This window comes from Salvelinus namaycush, unplaced genomic scaffold, assembly GCF_016432855.1.
Source record: "Salvelinus namaycush isolate Seneca unplaced genomic scaffold, SaNama_1.0 Scaffold119, whole genome shotgun sequence".
Classification (NCBI taxonomy): Eukaryota; Metazoa; Chordata; class Actinopteri; order Salmoniformes; family Salmonidae; genus Salvelinus; species Salvelinus namaycush.
In genome coordinates this window covers 183,155-202,679 of record NW_024057886.1, presented here as the reverse complement: position 1 = coordinate 202,679, position 19,525 = coordinate 183,155, and the positions used below count along the sequence as shown (strand labels likewise).

General features: G+C 45.5%; 1 protein-coding gene across 1 annotated transcript in view; it reads right to left on the bottom strand.

Moving 5' to 3' along the window:
* Nucleotides 1–1,104: 1,104 nt before the first annotated feature.
* clockb (clock circadian regulator b) overlaps nucleotides 1,105–19,525 on the bottom strand; it is a 56,817-nt gene continuing 38,396 nt past the window's right edge. Inside the window, exons 13-21 of the mRNA XM_038982502.1 lie at nucleotides 19,470–19,480; nucleotides 18,492–18,683; nucleotides 18,083–18,178; nucleotides 12,987–13,145; nucleotides 10,574–10,795; nucleotides 9,696–9,871; nucleotides 5,948–6,077; nucleotides 5,708–5,824; nucleotides 1,105–4,442 (exon numbers count right to left, since the gene is read on the bottom strand). Of these exons, the coding sequence (XP_038838430.1) occupies nucleotides 4,239–4,442; nucleotides 5,708–5,824; nucleotides 5,948–6,077; nucleotides 9,696–9,871; nucleotides 10,574–10,795; nucleotides 12,987–13,145; nucleotides 18,083–18,178; nucleotides 18,492–18,683; nucleotides 19,470–19,480 (1,307 nt within the window). The 3' untranslated portion in view covers nucleotides 1,105–4,238. The remainder of the gene's footprint in view (nucleotides 4,443–5,707; nucleotides 5,825–5,947; nucleotides 6,078–9,695; nucleotides 9,872–10,573; nucleotides 10,796–12,986; nucleotides 13,146–18,082; nucleotides 18,179–18,491; nucleotides 18,684–19,469; nucleotides 19,481–19,525) is intronic.

Sequence of the window (19,525 nt, the reverse complement as noted above, 5' to 3'; positions counted from 1 at the left end):
TAATGGATTCCCCATGAAGCCACCCGTCAGTCTAAGCATTAATACCTTGGTGTGTAATCCACAGGACCACAGTGGAGGTGGTTGTGACACAACGCTCAGTCTCACACTAACATGTATTCACGTAGGGCTGCATCTCTCTCTCTCTCTCATCATCACCGGCACAAACACACAGGAAGATTCTAGAATATTCACTGGTCGTCATCGTTACTGCAACGCATGAACTGATTGGCTGTTCCCGTGTGATACAGGAAGTAGAACAAAACGAAGAGGAGAAATGACCAAATGCATGCGCACACTTTCTCCCTCTCCACTCTGCTCTCCAAGACAAAAACTAAATCACAGACAATCTGGGAAGTCCTTTTTCCAAACAACACATTCCTCCTGTCCAAGGCTTTTACTGTTAGATATGGCTTCACTGTTACATTACTACCGACCGAACGACTGACCAGACCTGGGTCAAATATCAACTGACTGACTACTGACCAGACCTGGGCCAAATATCAACTGACTACTGACCAGACCTGGGCCAAATATCAACTGACCAGACCTGGGTCAAATATCAACTGACTACTGACCAGACCTGGGTCAAATATCAACTGACTACTGACCAGACCTGTGTCAAATATCAACTGACTGACTACTGACCAGACCTGGGCCAAATATCAACTGACTGACAAGACCATTACTAACTCTTTACATTTCCGTGACGTAAAATGTGATTTGTTTTTCATGAGTGTATTTGTTGATTCGTCCCTAATATCCAGAAAAGCAACGCCCCAGAAGAATGGTTTGTTATTATCGGTAATTTCCCATCTCCTCCTGACAGACATGTGACGTGTTCTGTCTGGCCTGGAGAGACTGAGCATGTGCAGATGTCAGGTTATGATTGGGCCCCATGTGAGGCCTGTGTATACTGGAACAGATAGATCCATGTCTGTTGAGTCCTTGGCCCATTCTCCAATGGCACCCTATTCCCTATATAGTGCACTACTTTAGACCAGAGCCCTATGGCACCCTATTCCCTATATAGTGCACTACTTTAGACCAGAGCCCTATGGCACCCTATTCCCTATATAGTGCACTTTTTTAGACCAGAGCCAATAGGAGAGTAGGGTCCCATTTGGGACACAGAGGTTTTATTCCTGAGGGGAGACCATTCAGCAAATTGTGGATCCTTGAATAAGGAAGTTAGTATAAGACACAGGGGGAAACCCACACAATGTAAACACACACATAATGTAAACACACACACACACACACACACACACACACACACACACACACACACACACACACACACACACACACACACACACACACACACACACACACACACAATGTCTAGAGGTAAACGCATGGACAAGAACACACACTCGCATACTCTCACACACACACATTCAGATTCAAAACAGCTAGGTCTGTAATTTACTGTGTTAGACCTCATTAAGTGCTATAATATATACTGTCTGTATGTCTGTAATTTACTGTGTTAGACCTCATTAAGTGCTATAATATCATGGGGTAGATATACTGTCTGTAGGTCTGTAATTTACTGTGTTAGACCTCATTAAGTGCTATAATATCATGGGGTAGATATACTGTCTGTAGGTCTGTAATTTACTGTGTTAGACCTCATTAAGTGCTATAATATCATGGGGTAGATATACTGTCTGTAGGTCTGTAATTTACTGTGTTAGACCTCATTAAGTGCTATAATATATACTGTCTGTAGGTCTGTAATTTACTGTGTTAGACCTCATTAAGTGCTATAATATATACTGTCTGTAGGTCTGTAAATTACTGTGTTAGACCTCATTAAGTGCTATAATATCATGGGGTAGATATACTGTCTGTAGGTCTGTAATTTACTGTGTTAGACCTCATTAAGTGCTTTAATATCATGGGGTAGATATACTGTCTGTAGGTCTGTAATTTACTGTGTTAGACCTCATTAAGTGCTATAATATCATGGGGGAGATTTACTGTCTGTAGGTCTGTAAATTACTGTGTTAGACCTCATTAAGTGCTATAATATCATGGGGGAGATGTAGGTCTCTAATTTACCGTGTTAGACCTCATTAAGTGTTATAATATCATGGAGGGGTTAAATATATACTGTCTGTAGGTCTGTAATTTACTGTGTTAGACCTCATTAAGTGTTATAATATCATGGGCAGGTTAAATATATACTGTCTGTATGTCTGTAATTTACTGTGTTAGACCTCATTAAGTGCTATAATATCATGGGGGAGATTTACTGTCTGTAGGTCTGTAATTTACTGTGTTAGACCTCATTAAGTGTTATAATATCATGGGGGAGATTTACTGTCTGTAGGTCTGTAATTTACTGTGTTAGACCTCATTAAGTGCTATAATATCATGGGGTAGATATACTGTCTGTAATTTACTGTGTTAGACCTCATTAAGTGTTATAATATCATGGGCAGGTTAAATATATACTGTCTGTAGGTCTGTAATTTACTGTGTTAGACCTCATTAAGTGTTATAATATCACGGGCAGGTTAAATATATACTGTCTGTTATGTATAATACGACTCTGTTTCTGTCTTCATTAAAAAATAATCCATTCTATATACATGCAGTACTCTTGATAGAAGGGTCATATACTTCTGGAAATATATATACACCTCTTTGTTAAAATATATATATATAATCAACTGACCCTGTGTGGTGTGACTATTGGCACTTGGAATAACTAAACCCGTTACAGATGGTCCCAGATCTGTGTGTTGTGTTGTCAAGTTGGTAAGAGAGCACCATTCATATAGAAAATTCAGCAGATGTTTGTTTTTGTTTTTTTGTACAAAGCAGCTTAGAGTCAGTCATCCGTACATATGGACGGCCCTAGCTGGAATCAAACCCCCAACCTTTGGGGTTGCAAGTGCCTTGCTCTACCAACTGAGCCAACACAAGACCAAAGTGATCTGGGACCAGGCTAAGTAATATCGCCGACCCCTGGTCTGGTTTAAACTGTATTTACCTGTCTGTCTGTTTGGTCGTCATGATTTGATTGGATCAGACGGGCTTGTTGTTCTGATAAAACGTTTAAAAATGTTGAGTCTAAAAAAATGTTGAGTCTAAAAAAATGTTGAGTCTAAAAAAAAATTGGCACTAAAAAAATGTTGAGTTTAAAAAACGACATTTTCCAGCATTCCACTAGAACCCAAGCCCGTCCATTAAACCAACGGTGACACAACATCTTTTTAAAAACGTTTCTCTCTCCGGGGGGCCACGTTCCAACACAAATAAAACACACCCTTAACGGAATGACTTTGATAACCGCAGGAAGGGAGGAACGACGGAAACATTTTCTAAAGTGTTGGAACAGGGCCGAAGACCTTTAGGTGGAAGAGAGAGGCGCTCTTCATACTAGCTGAACGTCTGTCACCTCATATCTGACCAGGAACTGACCAGGATCTGACCAGGAAAACACTGAATAAAGTCTTAAGTCATTTTGTCAAAAGTTACTAATAAAAACGTACAGTTATTTACCCATGCAATCATATAAAATACTAATTTCCGTTTTTTTCCCTTGTAGCTATAATGGATATTTACATGTTTTCTTGGTTATGTTACACACGTCTGTACTGTATAGAGTCAGTCCATCACCACAACGTTCCTTTTGGAGTCTCTCGTTACCGTGGCAATGCAGAGTTCTACTGGGTTTCCACGGACACCGAGTTTGTCTCTCCTCCAGCGCACAAACAACAACGCTCCTCCTGGTTGCTATGGGATACAGGGTTCCGATGGTTCCGGTCCATACTATTGTCACCATGGTGATGAGGAGTTCCTTAGGAAGGTGTAATCCAGGTGGGGCCAAACCTCCTCCTGAAGATCTACTGACTGCAGGCTTTTGTTCCGGCCCTGCGCTAACCAACACACCTGATTCAGTCCAGAAGAACATCAAGGTCCTGATGAGCAACTGAATAGGTGTGTTAGAGCAGAGCCGGAGCCAAACCCTGCACAGTTAGTAGCTTTCTAGGGGGAAGGGCTGGCCACCCTCACCGTTACCCATAATTCAGTTTGTTATGGCGGAAGATAAGAGGGGGGCAACACAGCAGCTATATTGGTAGGGGCGGTAGGTGGGGGGTTGGGTGACTCCAACACTGTAGTTCCATTAGAAAAACACACAACACAATCCAGGACACCCCTCCACACCTCTGATTGGTTCAGCCTTCGGGTCATAGATTCTGATTGGACGCCTGGGTCGCCCAGGCCTACTGTGCTTGGCTGCTGGAGCTGTCAGTCCGGTGCGAAGGCGGGCCTTTGGGTTGTTTCTGTGGCTGTGGTTTCAGCTGCAGCTGATGCCTCTGGTTGTGAGACTGTTGTTGTGTTACCTGGGCGAAGGCCTGTTGCTGTTGTTGCATGGGGAATGCTGCCTGGAGGATCAGCTGCTGGTTGCCGTGGAGAAGACGGGTGCCCTGGTTACGGGAAGTAAGAGAATGGATTAGACTGGTATTCTAATTCTATGGTTAGAACTATAGAAGTGACTCTATAACATTATGATTAGAACACTGTGAAATCCTTGAAACTCTAATACGCTCCAGGTAGACATTCCCCGTAGTCACAGATCTAGGATCAGGGTAAGACAGATAGCATCCATTCTGCCTCTGTCCCTATTGAACTCTGCCCCCCGGTGGTTACATGTAGGAACTGCTGCTGCTACTGTGCAGTCGGGGTGTCTGAAATGACACCAGATTCTCTACATAGGGAGACTACTGTTGACTGCTGCTGTTGAAACTAGAGGTTACCTGTTAGAACTGCTGCTGTTGAAACTAGAGGTTACCTGTTAGAACTGCTGCTGTTGAAACTAGAGGTTACCTGTTAGAACTGCTGCTGTTGAAACTAGAGGTTACCTGTTAGAACTGCTGCTGTTGAAACTAGAGGTTACCTGTTGAAACTAGAGGTTACCTGTTGAAACTAGAGGTTACCTGTTGAAACTAGAGGTTGCCTGTTGAAACTAGAGGTTACCTGTTAGAACTGCTGCTGTTGAAACTAGAGGTTACCTGTTGAAACTAGAGGTTACCTGTTGAAACTAGAGGTTACCTGTTGAAACTAGAGGTTACCTGTTGAAACTAGAGGTTACCTGTTAGAACTGCTGCTGTTGAAACTAGAGGTTACCTGTTAGAACTAGAGGTTACCTGTTAGAACTGCTGCTGTTGAAACTAGAGGTTACCTGTTAGAACTAGAGGTTACCTGTTAGAACTACTGCTGTTGAAACTAGAGGTTACCTGTTAGAACTGCTGCTGTTGAAACTAGAGGTTACCTGTTGAAACTAGAGGTTACCTGTTGAAACTAGAGGTTGCCTGTTGAAACTAGAGGTTACCTGTTAGAACTGATGCTGTTGAAACTAGAGGTTGCCTGTTGAAACTAGATGTTACCTGTTGAAACTAGATGTTACCTGTTGAAACTAGATGTTACCTGTTGAAACTAGAGGTTACCTGTTGAAACTAGATGTTACCTGTTGAAACTAGAGGTTACCTGTTGAAACTAGAGGTTACCTGTTAGAACTACTGCTGTTGAAACTAGAGGTTACCTGTTAGAACTACTGCTGTTGAAACTAGAGGTTACCTGTTGAAACTAGAGGTTACCTGTTGAAACTAGAGGTTACCTGTTGAAACTAGAGGTTACCTGTTGAAACTAGAGGTTACCTGTTAGAACTGATGCTGTTGAAACTAGAGGTTACCTGTACGAACTGCTGCGCCCCCTGTTGGTTACTCTGTGCCACTACAGCCGTCTGTGTCTGGCTGTCAGGCTGGTTCTGTTGGGGCTGGGCTGCCTGGAGGGTCAGAGTCTGACCACCCTGATAGGAGAGAGGTAGGGTTAGGGGGGTGACAGTGTGTGTATACATGTATATGTGTGTGTGTGTGTGTGTGTGTGTGTGTGTGTGTGTGTGTGTGTGTGTGTGTGTGTGTGTGTGTGTTACCTGCTGCCCTCCGAAGGGGTTGTAAGCGATGACCGGTTGTCCCATGAACATCGAGGTCGGCACCATAACCGTTCCACATGCCATGGGAGCTGTCACTAACTTAGTCACCAACTGCTGGCCCGCCGGAAACCTGGAGAGAGAGCAGACCTGTTCAATATCTAATCAGTACTGCTGGCCCGCCGGACACCTGGAGAGAGAGGAGACCTGTTCAATATGTAATCAGTACTGCTGGCCCACCAGACACCTGGAGAGAGAGGAGACCTGTTCAATATGTAATCAGTACTGCTGGCCCACCAGAAACCTGGAGAGAGAGGAGACCTGTTCAATATGTAATCAGTACTGCTGGCCCACCAGACACCTGGAGAGAGAGGAGACCTGTTCAATATGTAATCAGTACTGCTGGCCCACCAGAAACCTGGAGAGAGAGGAGACCTGTTCAATATGTAATCAGTACTGCTGGCCCACCAGAAACCTGGAGAGAGAGGAGACCTGTTCAATATGTAATGAGTACTGCTGGCCCACCAGAAACCTGGAGAGAGAGGAGACCTGTTCAATATGTAATCAGTACTGCTGGCCCACCAGAAACCTGGAGAGAGAGGAGACCTGTTCAATATGTAATCAGTACTGCTGGCCCACCAGACACCTGGAGAGAGAGGAGACCTGTTCAATATGTAATCAGTACTGCTGGCCCACCAGAAACCTGGAGAGAGAGGAGACCTGTTCAATATGTAATCAGTACTGCTGGCCCACCAGACACCTGGAGAGAGAGGAGACCTGTTCAATATGTAATCAGTACTGCTGGCCCACCAGACACCTGGAGAGAGAGGAAATTTGTTCAATATGTAATCAGTACTGCTGGCCCGCCAGAAACCTGGAGAGAGAGTAGACCTGTTCAATATGTAATCAGTACTGCTGGCCCACCAGACACCTGGAGAGAGAGGAGACCTGTTCAATATGTAATCAGTACTGCTGGCCCACCAGAAACCTGGAGAGAGAGGAGACCTGTTCAATATGTAATCAGTACTGCTGGCCCACCAGACACCTGGAGAGAGAGGAGACCTGTTCAATATGTAATCAGTACTGCTGGCCCGCCAGAAACCTGGAGAGAGAGTAGACCTGTTCAATATGTAATCAGTACTGCTGGCCCACCAGACACCTGGAGAGAGAGTAGACCTGTTCAATATGTAATCAGTACTGCTGGCCCACCAGACACCTGGAGAGAGAGGAGACCTGTTCAATATGTAATCAGTACTGCTGGCCCACCAGACACCTGGAGAGAGAGTAGACCTGTTCAATATGTAATCAGTACTGCTGGCCCACCAGACACCTGGAGAGAGAGAGGAGACCTGTTCAATATGTAATCAGTACTGCTGGCCCACCAGACACCTGGAGAGAGAGGAGACCTGTTCAATATGTAATCAGTACTGCTGGCCCACCAGAAACCTGGAGAGAGAGGAGACCTGTTCAATATGTAATCAGTACTGCTGGCCCACCAGACACCTGGAGAGAGAGGAGACCTGTTCAATATGTAATCAGTACTGCTGGCCCACCAGACACCTGGAGAGAGAGGAGACCTGTTCAATATGTAATCAGTACTGCTGGCCCACCAGACACCTGGAGAGAGAGGAGACCTGTTCAATATGTAATCAGTACTGCTGGCCCACCAGACACCTGGAGAGAGAGCAGACCTGTTCAATATGTAATCAGTACTGCTGGCCCACCAGAAACCTGGAGAGAGAGGAGACCTGTTCAATATGTAATCAGTACTGCTGGCCCACCAGAAACCTGGAGAGAGAGGAGACCTGTTCAATATGTAATCAGTACTGCTGGCCCACCAGACACCTGGAGAGAGAGGAGACCTGTTCAATATGTAATCAGTACTGCTGGCCCACCAGAAACCTGGAGAGAGAGGAGACCTGTTCAATATGTAATCAGTACTGCTGGCCCACCAGAAACCTGGAGAGAGAGAGGAGACCTGTTCAATATGTAATCAGTACTGCTGGCCCACCAGACACCTGGAGAGAGAGGAGACCTGTTCAATATGTAATCAGTACTGCTGGCCCACCAGACACCTGGAGAGAGAGGAGACCTGTTCAATATGTAATCAGTACTGCTGGCCCACCAGACACCTGGAGAGAGAGGAGACCTGTTCAATATGTAATCAGTACTGCTGGCCCACCAGAAACCTGGAGAGAGAGGAGACCTGTTCAATATGTAATCAGTACTGCTGGCCCGCCGGAAACCTGGAGAGAGAGTAGACCTGTTCAATATGTAATCAGTACTGCTGGCCCACCAGACACCTGGAGAGAGAGGAGACCTGTTCAATATGTAATCAGTACTGCTGGCCCACCAGAAACCTGGAGAGAGAGTAGACCTGTTCAATATGTAATCAGTACTGCTGGCCCACCAGACACCTGGAGAGAGAGGAGACCTGTTCAATATGTAATCAGTACTGCTGGCCCACCAGAAACCTGGAGAGAGAGGAGACCTGTTCAATATGTAATCAGTACTGCTGGCCCACCAGACACCTGGAGAGAGAGGAGACCTGTTCAATATGTAATCAGTACTGCTGGCCCGCCGGAAACCTGGAGAGAGAGGAGACCTGTTCAATATGTAATCAGTACTGCTGGCCCGCCGGAAACCTGGAGAGAGAGGAGACCTGTTCAATATGTAATCAGTACTGCTGGCCCACCAGACACCTGGAGAGAGAGGAGACCTGTTCAATATGTAATCAGTACTGCTGGCCCACCAGCCACCTGGAGAGAGAGGAGACCTGTTCAATATGTAATCAGTACTGCTGGCCCACCAGAAACCTGGAGAGAGAGGAGACCTGTTCAATATGTAATCAGTACTGCTGGCCCGCCGGAAACCTGGAGAGAGGAGACCTGTTCAATATGTAATCAGTACTGCTGGCCCACCAGAAACCTGGAGAGAGAGGAGACCTGTTCAATATGTAATCAGTACTGCTGGCCCGCCGGAAACCTGGAGAGAGAGGAGACCTGTTCAATATGTAATCAGTACTGCTGGCCCACCAGACACCTGGAGAGAGAGGAGACCTGTTCAATATGTAATCAGTACTGCTGGCCCACCAGACACCTGGAGAGAGAGGAGACCTGTTCAATATGTAATCAGTACTGCTGGCCCACCAGACACCTGGAGAGAGAGGAGACCTGTTCAATATGTAATCAGTACTGCTGGCCCACCAGACACCTGGAGAGAGAGGAGACCTGTTCAATATGTAATCAGTACTGCTGGCCCACCAGACACCTGGAGAGAGAGGAGACCTGTTCAATATGTAATCAGTACTGCTGGCCCACCAGACACCTGGAGAGAGAGGAGACCTGTTCAATATGTAATCAGTACTGCTGGCCCACCAGAAACCTGGAGAGAGAGGAGACCTGTTCAATATGTAATCAGTACTGCTGGCCCACCAGACACCTGGAGAGAGAGAGGAGACCTGTTCAATATGTAATCAGTACTGCTGGCCCACCAGACACCTGGAGAGAGAGGAGACCTGTTCAATATGTAATCAGTACTGCTGGCCCACCAGAAACCTGGAGAGAGAGGAGACCTGTTCAATATGTAAATCAGTGTGTGTGTGTGTGTGTGTGTGTGTGCCTCAGTATGGGTGCGTGTGTGTGTGTGTCTGCCTCAGTGTGTGTGTGTGTGTGTGTGTGTGTGTGTGTGTGTGTGTGTGTGTGTGTGTGTGTGTGTGTGTGTGTGTGTGTGTGTGTGTGTGTTTACATACTGTATCTGAGTGTTGTCTTGTGTGAAGGTGGCTACAGCCTGTTGTGTGTTGTTCTGTGGTAGACTGGTACTGATCTGTAGTAGGTTGGGCTGGCCAGGCTGGGACATGATCATGTTATAGACAGGCTGTTGCTGCTGCTGCTGCTGCTGCTGCTGTTGACGCTGCTGCTGCTGGACCTAGAGGGAGACACAGGGCGGACAGAGATGATGTCAGAGAGAGCAGGTTCGCACAAAGATGATGTCATTGATAAGACAGGTCTTACACTGTGGCTGTTCAGCTACATCTATTACCATGGTGATTATATTACAGAACTTAACAAAACATAGCATAACTAAATAACATAACAACTAAATAACATAACAACTAAATAACATAACAACTAAATAACATAACTAAATAACATAACTAAATAACATAACAACTAAATAACATAACAACTAAATAACATAACAACTAAATAACATAACAACTAAATAACATAACAACTAAATAACATAACAACTAAATAACATAACAACTAAATAACATAACAACTAAATAACATAACAACTAAATAAAATACTACTGAATAACATAACATATAATACACAGAAGATACCATAACATAAAAAACCCACCCAACATAATGTTTCATAAAGATAATATGAATATAACAACTAAATAACATAACTAAACAACATACTACTAAATAACATATAACACACAGAAGATACCATAACATAAAAAACCCACCCAACATAATGTTTCATAGAGATAATATGAACATAACAACTGAATAAAATACTACTAAATAACATATAACACACAGAAGATACCATAACATAAAAAACCCACCCAACATAATGTTTCATAGAGATAATATGAACATAACAACATACCAGTGATTGGCTGAATACCTGAGCGAGAGAGTTGTTTTGCTGCAGTTGGAGGTTCTGTTGAGGGGGAGGCGTCTGCTGCTGCCCAATGGTGAGCTGACTTCCTGTATGGGCGGGGTTTAGGACAGTCTGCTGCACCTGATTGGTCAGAACTGCTCCCTGTGGCACCACCCCCACCTGAGGCAGCTGGACATTCAACGCTCCGGCCGGCTGCTGCACGAACATCTATCACCACGGAAACAACAGTTGTCAATCGTACGGGTCTCAGTGTGCGTGTTTATTTCTGTGTGTGTCTGTGCAGATCTGTCTGTCTGTGGATATATCCTACCTGTATGGCTGGAGGCTGTGCTCTGTGTAGCTGGTCCTATATGGGGTCTGTATATCTCCTACCTGTATGGGGTCTGTATATCTCCTACCTGTATGGGGTCTATATAACTCCTACCTGTATGGGGTCTATATATCTCCTACCTGTATGGTTTCCCACGGGGGGACCAGGATGAATATGTATGAACTTTCCAATTTGTAAGTCGCTCTGGATAAGAGCGTCTGCTAAATGACTTAAATGTAAATGTAAATGTATGGGGTCTATATATCTTCTACCTGTATGGGGTCTGTATATCTCCTACCTGTATGGGGTCTATATAACTCCTACCTGTATGGGGTCTGTATATCTCCTACCTGTATGGGGTCTATATAACTCCTACCTGTATGGGGTCTGTATATCTCCTACCTGTATGGACTCTACATATCTCCTACCTGTATGGGGTCTATATATCTTCTACCTGTATGGGGTCTGTATATCTCCTACCTGTATGGGGTCTGTATATCTCCTACCTGTATGGGGTCTATATATCTCCTACCTGTATGGGGTCTGTATATCTCCTACCTGTATGGGGTCTATATCTCCTACCTGTATGGGCTCTGTATATCTTCTACCTGTATGGGGTCTATATATCTCCTACCTGTATGGGGTCTGTATATCTCCTACCTGTATGGGGTCTGTATATCTCCTACCTGTATGGGGTCTGTATATCTTCTACCTGTATGGGGTCTGTATATCTCCTACCTGTATGGGGTCTGTATATCTCCTACCTGTATGGGGTCTGTATATCTCCTACCTGTATGGGGTCTATATATCTCCTACCTGTATGGGGTCTATATATCTCCTACCTGTATGGGGTCTATATAACTCCTACCTGTATGGGGTCTGTATATCTCCTACCTGTATGGGGTCTATATATCTCCTACCTGTATGGGGTCTATATATCTCCTACCTGTATGGGGTCTGTATATCTCCTACCTGTATGGGGTCTGTATATCTCCTACCTGTATGGGGTCTATATATCTCCTACCTGTATGGGGTCTATATATCTCCTACCTGTATGGGGTCTGTATATCTCCTACCTGTATGGGGTCTATATATCTCCTACCTGTATGGGGTCTATATATCTCCTACCTGTATGGGGTCTGTATATCTCCTACCTGTATGGGGTCTATATATCTCCTACCTGTATGGGGTCTGTATATCTCCTACCTGTATGGGGTCTGTATATCTCCTACCTGTATGGGGTCTGTATAGCTCCTACCTGTATGGGGTCTATATATCTCCTACCTGTATGGGGTCTATATATCTCCTACCTGTATGGGGTCTGTATATCTCCTACCTGTATGGGGTCTATATATCTCCTACCTGTATGGGGTCTGTATATCTCCTACCTGTATGGGGTCTGTATATCTCCTACCTGTATGGGGTCTATACATCTCCTACCTGTATGGGGTCTATATAACTCCTACCTGTATGGGGTCTATATATCTCCTACTTGTATGGGGTCTGTATATCTCCTACCTGTATGGGGTCTATATATCTCCTACCTGTATGGGGTCTATATAACTCCTACCTGTATGGGGTCTATATATCTCCTACCTGTATGGGGTCTATATATCTCCTACCTGTATGGGGTCTGTATATCTCCTACCTGTATGGGGTCTATATATCTCCTACTTGTATGGGGTCTGTATATCTCCTACCTGTATGGGGTCTATATATCTCCTACCTGTATGGGGTCTGTATATCTCCTACCTGTATGGGGTCTATATATCTCCTACCTGTATGGGGTCTGTATATCTCCTACCTGTATGGGGTCTATATAACTCCTACCTGTATGGGGTCTATATCTCCTACCTGTATGGGGTCTGTATAGCTCCTACCTGTATGGGGTCTGTATATCTCCTACCTGTATGGGGTCTGTATATCTCCTACCTGTATGGGGTCTGTATATCTCCTACCTGTATGGGGTCTGTATATCTCCTACCTGTGTGGGGTCTGTATATCTCCTACCTGTATGGGGTCTGTATATCTCCTACCTGTATGGGGTCTGTATATCTCCTACCTGTATGGGGTCTATATATCTCCTACCTGTATGGCTGGGGGCTGTACTCTGTGTAGTTGGTCCTGTATGGCTCTGAGTTCATCCTGCTGTCTCTGGATGTTGGCCTGAATCAGCCTGGTCCTCTGCTCTAGCTGGTCCTTCAGGTGCTGCATAACATTCACCTGGGCTGAGAACTCTAGCACCGGCTTGGGGTTGGAGGGGGGAGTAACGGGGGAAGAGAGAGAGGGAAACAGAGGGACAAAGATTGTTCCCACCATGTTATATGACCAGCAAGCAGCGTCAGGCTACAATAGGTTCTGCTGTCTAACATACTAGTACTGAATGGCTGTAGGGAGGTTCTGCTGTCTGACATACTAGTACTGAATGGCTGTAGGGAGGTTCTGCTGTCTGACATACTAGTACTGAATGGCTGTAGGGAGGTTCTGCTGTCTGACATACTAGTACTGAATGGCTGGAGGGAGGTTCTGCTGTCTGACATACTAGTACTGAATGGCTGTAGGGAGGTTCTGCTGTCTGACATACTAGTACTGAATGGCTATATGGAGGTTCTGCTGTCTGACATACTAGTACTGAATGGCTGTAGGGAGGTTCTGCTGTCTGACATACTAGTACTGAATGGCTGGAGGGAGGTTCTGCTGTCTGACATACTAGTACTGAATGGCTGGAGGGAGGTTCTGCTGTCTGACATACTAGTACTGAATGGCTGGAGGGAGGTTCTGATGTCTGACATACTAGTACTGAATGGCTGTAGGGAGGTTCTGCTGTCTGACATACTAGTACTGAATGGCTGGAGGGGGGTTCTGATGTCTGACATACTAGTACTGAATGGCTATATGGAGGTTCTGCTGTCTGACATACTAGTACTGAATGGCTGGAGGGAGGTTCTTCTGTCTGACATACTAGTACTGAATGGCTGTAGGGAGGTTCTGCTGTCTGACATACTAGTACTGAATGGCTATATGGAGGTTCTGCTGTCTGACATACTAGTACTGAATGGCTATATGGAGGTTCTGCTGTCTGACATACTAGTACTGAATGGCTGGAGGGAGGTTCTGCTGTCTAACATACTAGTACTGAATGGCTGGAGGGAGGTTCTGCTGTCTGACATACTAGTACTGAATGGCTGGAGGGGGGTTCTGATGTCTGACATACTAGTACTGAATGGCTGGAGGGAGGTTCTGCTGTCTGACATACTAGTACTGAATGGCTGTAGGGAGGTTCTGATGTCTGACATACTAGTACTGAATGGCTGTAGGGAGGTTCTGCTGTCTAACATACTGGTACTGAATGGCTGGAGGGAGGTTCTGCTGTCTGACATACTAGTACTGAATGGCTCGAGGGAGGTTCTGCTGTCTGACATACTAGTACTGAATGGCTGTAGGGAGGTTCTGCTGTCTGACCTACTAGTACTGAATGGCTCGAGGGAGGTTCTGCTGTCTGACATACTAGTACTGAATGGCTGGAGGGAGGTTCTGCTGTCTGAATGGCTGGAGGGAGGTTCTGATGTCTGACATACTAGTACTGAATGGCTCGAGGGAGGTTCTGCTGTCTGAATGGCTGGAGGGAGGTTCTGATGTCTGACATACTAGTACTGAATGGCTATATGGAGGTTCTGCTGACTAACATACTAGTACTGAATGGCTGGAGGGAGGTTCTGCTGTCTGAATGGCTGGAGGGAGGTTCTGCTGACTAACATACTAGTACTGAATGGCTGGAGGGAGGTTCTGCTGTCTGAATGGCTGGAGGGAGGTTCTGCTGACTAACATACTAGTACTGAATGGCTGTAGGGAGGTTCTGCTGTCTGACCTACTAGTACTGAATGGCTGGAGGATCGTCACACTTAAGTGGTGTGCCAAATAAGCACCCTATTCACTATTTAGTACACTACTTTTCACCAGGCTCTATAGGGCTAAGTCAAAAGTAGTGCACTATACAGGGAAAAGGGTTCCATTAGGGCTGTAACCTTGGATAGATAGGTACCAGGTGAATAGGGTAGATAGATGGGTACCAGGTGAATAGGGTAGATAGATGGGTACCAGGTGAATAGGGTAGATAGACGGGTACCAGGTGAATAGGGTAGATAGATGGGTACCAGGTGAATAGGGTAGATAGATGGGTACCAGGTGAATAGGGCAGATAGATGGGTACCAGGTGAATAGGGCAGATAGATGGGTACCAGGTGAATAGGGCAGATAGATGGGTACCAGGTGAATAGGGTAGATAGATGGGTACCAGGTGAATAGGGTAGATAGACAGGTACCAGGTGAATAGGGTAGATAGATGGGTACCAGGTGAATAGGGTAGATATATGGGTACCAGGTGAATAGGGTAGATAGATGGGTACCAGGTGAATAGGGTAGACAGACGGGTACCAGGTGAATAGGGTAGATAGATGGGTACCAGGTGAATAGGGTAGATATATGGGTACCAGGTGAATAGGGTAGATAGATGGGTACCAGGTGAATAGGGTAGATAGATGGGTACCAGGTGAATAGGGTAGATAGACGGGTACCAGGTGAATAGGGTAGATAGATGGGTACCAGGTGAATAGGGTAGACAGATGGGTACCAGGTGAATAGGGTAGATAGACGGGTACCAGGTGAATAGGGTAGATAGATGGGTACCAGGTGAATAGGGTAGATATATGGGTACCAGGTGAATAGGGTAGATAGACGGGTACCAGGTGAATAGGGTAGATAGATGGGTACCGGGTGAATAGGGTAGATAGACGGGTACCGGGTGAATAGGGTAGATAGACGGGTACCGGGTGAATAGGGTAGATAGACGGGTACCGGGTGAATAGGGTAGATAGACGGGTACCGGGTGAATAGGGTAGATAGACGGGTACCAGGTGAATAGGGTAGATAGACGGGTACCAGGTGAATAGGGTAGATAGATGGGTACCAGGTGAATAGGGTAGATAGATGGGTACCGGGTGAATAGGGTAGATAGACGGGTACCGGGTGAATAGGGTAGATAGACGGGTACCAGGTGAATAGGGTAGATAGACGGGTACCAGGTGAATAGGGTAGATAGATGGGTACCAGGTGAATAGGGTAGATAGATGGGTACCAGGTGAATAGGGTAGATAGATGGGTACCAGGTGAATAGGGTAGATAGATGGGTACCAGGTGAATAGGGTAGATAGATGGGTACCAGGTGAATAGGGTAGATAGACGGGTACCAGGTGAATAGGGTAGATAGACGGGTACCAGGTGAATAGGGTAGACAGACGGGTACCAGGTGAATAGGGTAGATAGACGGGTACCAGGTGAATAGGGTAGATAGACGGGTACCAGGTGAATAGGGTAGATAGACGGGTACCAGGTGAATAAGGTAGACAGATGGGTACCAGGTGAATAAGGTAGATAGATGGGTACCAGGTGAATAGGGTAGATAGATGGGTACCAGGTGAATAGGGTAGATAGATGGGTACCAGGTGAATAGGGTAGATAGATGGGTACCGGGTGAATAGGGTAGATAGATGGGTACCAGGTGAATAGGGTAGATAGATGGGTACCGGGTGAATAGGGTAGACAGATGGGTACCAGGTGAATAGGGTAGACAGATGGGTACCAGGTGAATAGGGTAGACAGATGGGTACCAGGTGAATAGGGTAGATAGATGGGTACCAGGTGAATAAGGTAGATAGATGGGTACCAGGTGAATAGGGTAGACAGATGGGTACCAGGTGAATAAGGTAGATAGATGGGTACCAGGTGAATAGGGTAGATAGATGGGTACCAGGTGAATAGGGTAGACAGATGGGTACCAGGTGAATAGGGTAGACCGATGGGTACCAGGTGAATAGGGTAGATAGATGGGTACCAGGTGAATAGGGTAGATAGATGGGTACCAGGTGAATAGGGTAGATAGATGGGTACCAGGTGAATAGGGTAGATAGATGGGTACCAGGTGAATAAGGTAGATAGATGGGTACCGGGTGAATAGGGTAGATAGATGGGTACCAGGTGAATAGGGCAGATCGATGGGTACCAGGTGAATAGGGTAGATAGATGGGTACCAGGTGAATAGGGTAGATAGATGGGTACCAGGTGAATAGGGTAGATAGATGGGTACCAGGTGAATAGGGTAGATAGATGGGTACCAGGTGAATAGGGTAGATAGATGGGTACCAGGTGAATAGGGTAGATAGATGGGTACCAGGTGAATAGGGTAGATAGATGGGTACCAGGTGAATAGGGTAGATAGATGGGTACCAGGTGAATAGGGTAGACAGATGGGTACCAGGTGAATAAGGTAGATAGATGGGTACCGGGTGAATAGGGTAGACAGATGGGTACCAGGTGAATAGGGTAGATAGATGGGTACCAGGTGAATAAGGTAGATAGATGGGTACCAGGTGAATAAGGTAGATAGATGGGTACCAGGTGAATAAGGTAGATAGATGGGTACCAGGTGAATAGGGTAGATAGATGGGTACCAGGTGAATAGGGTAGATAGATGGGTACCAGGTGAATAGGGTAGATAGATGGGTACCAGGTGAATAGGGTAGATAGATGGGTACCAGGTGAATAGGGTAGATAGATGGGTACCAGGTGAATAGGGTAGATAGATGGGTACCAGGTGAATAGGGTAGATAGATGGGTACCAGGTGAATAGGGTAGATAGATGGGTACCAGGTGAATAGGGTAGACAGATGGGTACCAGGTGAATAAGGTAGATAGATGGGTACCGGGTGAATAGGGTAGATAGATGGGTACCAGGTGAATAGGGTAGATAGATGGGTACCGGGTGAATAGGGTAGATAGATGGGTACCAGGTGAATAGGGTAGATAGATGGGTACCAGGTGAATAGGGTAGACAGATGGGTACCAGGTGAATAGGGTAGACAGATGGGTACCAGGTGAATAGGGTAGATAGATGGGTACCAGGTGAATAGGGTAGATAGATGGGTACCAGGTGAATAGGGTAGACAGATGGGTACCGGGTGAATAGGGTAGATAGATGGGTACCAGGTGAATAGGGTAGATAGATGGGTACCAGGTGAATAGGGCAGATAGATGGGTACCAGGTGAATAGGGTAGATAGATGGGTACCAGGTGAATAGGGTAGATAGATGGGTACCAGGTGAATAGGGTAGATAGATGGTGTTTCTCACCTGTACGTCTGGCTGATGTTGTTGTTGTTGTTGGTGTTGTTGTATGACAGGATGGACGGGAGCCACACTGTGTCCCGTGGTCTGAGAACTCATAGACTACACACACACACACACACACACACACACACACACACACACCACACACACCACACACACACACACACACACACACACACACACACACACACACACACACACACACACACACACACACAACAGATAAGGATACAGTGTGAGTTTGATTCAGTTGCAGTTGATTCAGAGTCGAATCATTTTAGATTCTTCTCAGGTTGAATTGGACCTGGTCATCTCCTGCTCCTCCACAACAGATTCAATTCATGATGTATTTTAACCTGTTGGGACTCACCCAATCGCCCAGTCTAAACAAACTTGTCCAATCAGATCTCACCTGGCTGCTGATAGAGGAGCGTCTCTGTGATGTCATCTCGATGGTGGAGGCAGCATGTGACTGATGAGGGGGCGTGGCTATGTCCATGTGGAGCTTGGAGGCTGTTGCTATGGAGACGAGAGATCCTATTATAGTCAGAGATACCGATGTGTGAGTGGTCTGAGATGTGGGTGTGGTGTGTGTGTGAGTGGTCTGAGGTGTGTGTGTGTGTGTGTGTGTGTGTGTGTGTGTGTGTGTGTGTGTGTGTGTGTGTGTGTGTGTGTGTGGGAGAGAGTGGTCTGAGATGTGTGAGTGGTCTGAGATGTGTGTGTGTCTGTGTGAGTGGTCTGAGATGTGTGTGTGGTCTGAGATGTGTGTGTGTGTGTATGTGTGTGTGTGTGTGTGTGTGTGTGTGTGTGTGTGTGTGATCTATCTATTATTAATATAACTATGACTGTCTAAGTGGTATCTATCTATTAATATAACTATGACTGTCTAAGTGGTATCTATCTGTTATTAATATAACTATGACTGTCTAAGTGATATCTATCTGTTATTAATATAACTATGACTGTCTAAGTGGTATCTATCTGTTATTAATATAACTATGACTGTCTAAGTGGTATCTATCTGTTATTAATGTAACTATGACTGTAAGTGGTATCTATCTGTTATTAATGTAACTATGACTGTCTAAGTGGTATCTATCTGTTATTAATATAACTATGACTGTCTAAGTGATATCTATCTGTTATTAATGTAACTATGACTGTCTAAGTGGTATCTATCTGTTATTAATGTAACTATGACTGTAAGTGGTATCTATCTACCTACCTCCATTGTGTTCCTTCTCCTCTCAAGCAGAGTCAAGACAGTGGATCTGAGTCTCAGCTCAACACAGTTTCCAGCCTAAAAGAGGCACTGGAACGCTTTGATCGTAGCCACACCCCCTCCTCCACCTCTCTGTCCTCACACAAGACCTCCTCACAGCTCTCAGACAACACCTGTACCTGTAAGAGAAAACACACACACATCTCAGACCACACACACACACA